Raw genomic sequence first — 5,204 nt, 5'->3', positions numbered from 1 at the left:
TTTGTATCAATTTTTAGGTAGGTTTCATGAAGTTACTCTAAAACTTAGTGGAACATATTACCCAACATCACCTTTAGCTTTAGGAGAACTTTTAAGAATTAGTATTTTATTTCACGAATATAGGGAGGACCCAATCTTAGGAGTTCCTATTCAGTTTATAAAAAAAAATTTAAAAAATATTGGTTTAAGTTGTCTTTGTTATATGGTTTAGGTACAATTTTTGATCATAGATTAAAATTAGACGGATTAGAAAGTGGTTTAGAAAACTTAGGTGAATTTTTAGACATCACTTGTACGGACCAATTTTTAATAATAAAAGTAAAAATATATGAGATCTATAGTAAATATGAGATTAGGTTTAGAAACACAAACTCTAGAGTACAGGAACCGCAACAGGATGAAAACGCATTCATTCTTGAATGTTTTCGGGTTAAAGAAGAAGAAGAAGAAGACAACTCAAACGGAAGTTGTGAGTGGAAGTGGATCTTCATCAACAAGTGGCAGTGGCGACAGCAGCTTCAACGAGCTTATGGCGTACCTCAATGAATGCTTAGTAGTCGGCAGTGCGGCAGAATCGTTTGACTTAGTTCAATGGTGGAGGGCACGGGCATTAACTTGGCCAATCCTAACTCGATTGGCAATAGATATATTTTCGATCCCAGTCTCCACTATTTCATCCGAATATTTACTTTTTACATTGTATTTGTAATTTAATAAACAATGTAAGTTTGTACAATTTGTAATTCGTCACAAAATGATTGCACTCTTTTTTCCTTGCCAAGTTTTTATCCCAATTGGGTTTTTCTTGGTAAGGTTTTTAATGAGGCAATCATGAATTACAAATTTAAAAATTAATAAAGAAATAATTTTTTTATATAGTTCGTGTGTTCATTTCAAATTTAATATATATATAAATATAATATATATATATATAAATTGTAATACTAATATATATATAAATAACTTAATATTAAAAAAAAAAAGTTTAAAAAATTCGGGCAATTCGGGCGGGCTCGGGCCATCCGGCCGGGCTCGGGCGGGCGGCCCGAAAATCTCGGGCGGGTCAGGTTTGGGCTCGGGCAAATTCTCGGGCTTTTCGGGCGGTCGCGGGTGGCCCGTCTAAAGTTCCAGCACTAATCCTAGAACACATTTAAAACCTAATATTCTCTTATCTAAATGAAATCCTTTAAAGTAATGTCCGGTTACAGCTAAATAATCTTTATTGGCAACGGCAGACCAAATATCTGCTGTTAACGCAACGCAGTTGCTAGTCGAGTGTAAAATGTTTATTAATGCTTCTTTTTCTTTTTTAAATAATTTTAATAAATCTTTTCTAAGAGTAATTTTTAAAGTAAACTGTGCATTAGGATTATGTACAACCTTAATATATCGTTGCCAATTAGGATGCTCTACAAAACTAAGTGGTTGATCTAAAGCAGCTATCATTCGTGTAACTTCCATACGATCTACTTGCGGATCGTATTTCTAAGTGGTTAGACCATCGATTGCGCGATCAAAAGATAATTGTATTTGACGGAGTTCGGGTCCGCCGGATTGGCTAAGCTTTTGAAGACACTTTTCGGAGTGTCTTCTCAAGTGTGTGGTGCCGTGAATAGTGTCACCTTGTAATTTAGATAAACAATATTTACACTGAGCTATATGTTTAGTGTTACCTTCATTGTCGACCTCCTCTATTATGTTGAAGTGATCCCAAACTGTCGAGGTGCGCTTGCATTTCCTTCTAGAGGTTGCAACACTTGCAGACGCAGTCGCACTAGCACTTGCCGTTTTTTCACGACCACCACCATTGCGACCACGACCTCCAGTACGTCCACCAGGGCTCGGATTAGTAGATTCTTGCGTAACAAATTCATTCGTGGAAAATTACCCTTCTTCCACGTTGTGTTGAGCATCAACGGGAATACCACTATAACCAAAAGGATCTATTATAAAAAAATAATAGCGATTTGAGAGAGAGAGAGCTTTAGGATAATGTGATAGTTTTTGAAAAAATTGTAATAGAGATTTGAGAGATTGAGAGAGATTGAGAGAGATTGAGAGAAATTGAGAGAGATTGAGAGATATTGAGAGGGATTGAGAGAGTTTGAGTGAGAAAAATGTGTAGGGGATGGGGAGTATTTATAGGAAAATTTTTAGGTTAAAAAATTGATTTTTTTCAAAAAATTCGGGCTGCAACGGCTAGTTTAGGGTTCGGCCGGTTCGGGCAAAAACTAGCCGTTGGACGGGTTTTCAAGCAATTCGGGCAGTTCGGACAAATCGGGCATCTCGGGTATTCGGGCAAATTTCGGGTTTTCGGGCAAATTTCGGGTCGGGCAGCCAATGGTCGTTTTCCTGACCTTTTTTCATGATTTTCAGGCTCGGACGGGTCGGGCATTCGGCCAATTCGGGCTTGGCCGGAAAAATTCAAAAAAACTCCGGCGGACGGCGGACGGCGGTCGACGACACCTACACGGCGGCGGGCTCCGGCGTGGTCTCAAAATTCGGGCTGCCCAAGCCCGAGCTTGAATATCCACCTTGGACGGGCCGGCATATGGGCCTGCCCGCCCGAGCCAAAAAAATTCGGGCTTCGGGCGGCCCGCCGGCCCAAAGTTCCACCACTGGCTAAAACCACTTTTGAAGGAACCCAATGTAGATAGTGGAGGAACTATGAGATTGTAATGTGACAACAAGGCAGCCATCAACATTGCTCACAACCCTTCCCAATAAGACCAAACAAAACATGCGGAGATAGATAGGCACTTTATCAAAGAAAAGCTAGACATTGGTCTAGTTTGTATACCAATTGTCTCAACCAAAGATCAACAAATAGTTGATGTGTTCACAAAGGGGCTTCTAAGAGAATCTTTTCAATCTTTTAGTGGCAAGCTAGGAATGACAAACATATTTAAGCTAGTTTGGTGGAATTGTTGAAGCCAACCGTATACATTTAATGAAGTCAGTTGTCGGTGTTTGTCTAGTCTAATAAGAGTCGTTAGTTGGTCGTAGTTAGAGTATCAATCCTGTAATTAGTTAGAGTTAGTCTATATAAGCTTGTAAATTCTCTGATAGTGACGTAAAAGATATTATCTACATAATCAGAACTATAAATGATACATCTACATGGATGCTAAGGACAAAGATCATTCTACGTTGTAACTTTTGTACATAATCATTGGATGTATCTCGCTCATCTCATCAATCTTCGAAGATGCTACCTAAAGATTATGATTAAGGTGGTAAGGTAACATTTTCTATAATCCATTAACAACGCTTCTCTGGTTACATTGGCTAGAAAGGGTAGCATTTCCTTAAATAGCCATTTGCTTCTAGAGATAAAGTCATCGACTGCGAATCCACTACATATGGGGTCTGGCAAACGAGAAACACAAATGGAAATGTATAAGAAGAAACTCTTGTCCACTTTTGGAGAAAATTATATCAGCACAAGCCTATATTTCAATTACGAAAACATCTCAAGGTAGAGCCGCTTAAGAGTTCATTCATTGGATGAAAGCTAACATAGCTGCAAACATAACAGGGTTGTTGTGAAATTCACAAATACTCTAGCCTTCTTTTATAAGATTGCAACAAGAAAGAATAGCTTAATTTTGTTTATTTCTATTCATTTTTTCCTTCCAAATTCTTAACTTTCTTTTATATTTTTCACCATTAGCGTCTTTGAACTGTTTTTCAACTTATTTTTGTTCTACATTGGGGGGATGTTTAGGAGGGATAAAGGCAGTCCACAGCCTTTTGGGTCTTCAGGCTGCTTTTTTTTTTTTTTTTTTTTTTTTGGTTTGTCTCTTCTTCTGTGTGTTTTATTCATGAGGATTTCTTATCCACTTTCCTCGGTAATAGATTTTTCATCAAGGAAAGTTTATTCTCTTATTCCCCAAAAAAAAAAAAACCATCATTGAGTGGTACTTGCTTCCTAGTTTTGCAACAAAAGGGCATTCTTTCAACAATAGCTATAAAAATAAACTACAATGATTGAACGTCAGACACATTTGCAAACATCTAATAAAATATTAAGACATTGAATTCTAAAAATCAATTTGAAGCAAACAAACACCAAGGAGGTTTCTAGGACAACAAAAACAGAAAAATAAGAATGCCCAAAACAACTAAAAAAAACAAAAAACAAAAAACCGAACGGTTGTAGATTAACAAATTAACCTCAGTTCCATCAGAGAGCACTTTGGCCAAAACCGGTATCTCATATTGGTACTCCTTTTCCCAGCAAGGATTGGTCGTAATATCCCTTATCTTATAAAAAAAAAAAAAAAAAAAAAAAAAAAAAAAAAACCCAAAATTTTTAAATTTAAAAAAAAAAAAAAAAAAAAAAAAAAAAAAGAAAACCCGAAATTTTTGAATTTAAAAACATAACAGGAGTCTAAAACAGAAAATACAAGAAAAAAGTGGTGGTACCTCTAAATGAACGTCGTGAAGAGAATCATGGGATGACAATAAGAAGGCGGCTTGAAGCTTTTCTTTGAGGCCATCGCACAAACAGCATTCGGGCTTTGAGTAAAGGATGAGTTTTCTTCTCGGAGGCTTTGAAGAAGAAGAAGAAGAAAGAGCCGAACGAGTAAAAACCCACTTGGGTTTGTACCTTGTTAGCAACACCACACCAGAGGTTGGTCTCATTCCCATGGCCATTGCAGCCACCATTGCCATTTCTTCCAACTATTTTCCTGTCAGGTATTTTATCGACCACCTGGCGTGCATATGAAAACGGTCTCTTTCGAATTTCAGATTATTAACTCCCTCGCTCATACATACATGTGGCAGTGGCAATAAGGTTTATTTCCTCTCTTTCTTTTCCTTTTTTGTGACGACAAATGAAAAAAGATCGACCAAAATTAGTTTTATTTTTTTTTATTTTTTTTATTTCTAATGAAAAGACAAGAATACCAATGGTTGACTCAGAGCTCTGTTTCGAAGGGAAAAGGGCATAGTTACCAAAACAGCCCTCGTGTTTTAACGGAAATACAGGGTGCGTTTGGAATTGATTCCAAAACGTTTTTGTTTTCTGTACGAAAATAGAAATGAAAACGTTTTTATTTTCATTTTTGAATTATTTCTGAAAATGCGTTTGGTAGTTTTATTTAGAGATTGATTTCAGTTTTAAAAAAAACTGAAACTGCGTTTGGTGGTTTAATTTTTGAAAACATGTAATATTATATTAAATTAATAATATTATT

The 5,204-nt window shown here is 36.6% G+C and overlaps 1 protein-coding gene across 1 annotated transcript in view; it reads right to left on the bottom strand.

The window, feature by feature from the left end:
* The window catches only part of LOC21403089, a 15,737-nt gene extending 10,912 nt beyond the window's left edge, over positions 1–4,825 (bottom strand). Inside the window, exons 1-2 of the mRNA XM_024162366.1 lie at positions 4,429–4,825; positions 4,177–4,266 (exon numbers count right to left, since the gene is read on the bottom strand). Coding sequence (XP_024018134.1) covers positions 4,177–4,266; positions 4,429–4,677 — 339 coding nt within the window. The 5' untranslated portion in view covers positions 4,678–4,825. The remainder of the gene's footprint in view (positions 1–4,176; positions 4,267–4,428) is intronic.
* Between the last annotated feature and the right edge of the window lie 379 nt (positions 4,826–5,204).

This window comes from Morus notabilis, unplaced genomic scaffold (genome assembly GCF_000414095.1).
Source record: "Morus notabilis unplaced genomic scaffold, ASM41409v2 Scaffold570, whole genome shotgun sequence".
NCBI lineage: Eukaryota > Viridiplantae > Streptophyta > Magnoliopsida > Rosales > Moraceae > Morus > Morus notabilis.
This window is presented reverse-complemented; position numbering and strand designations above follow the sequence as displayed.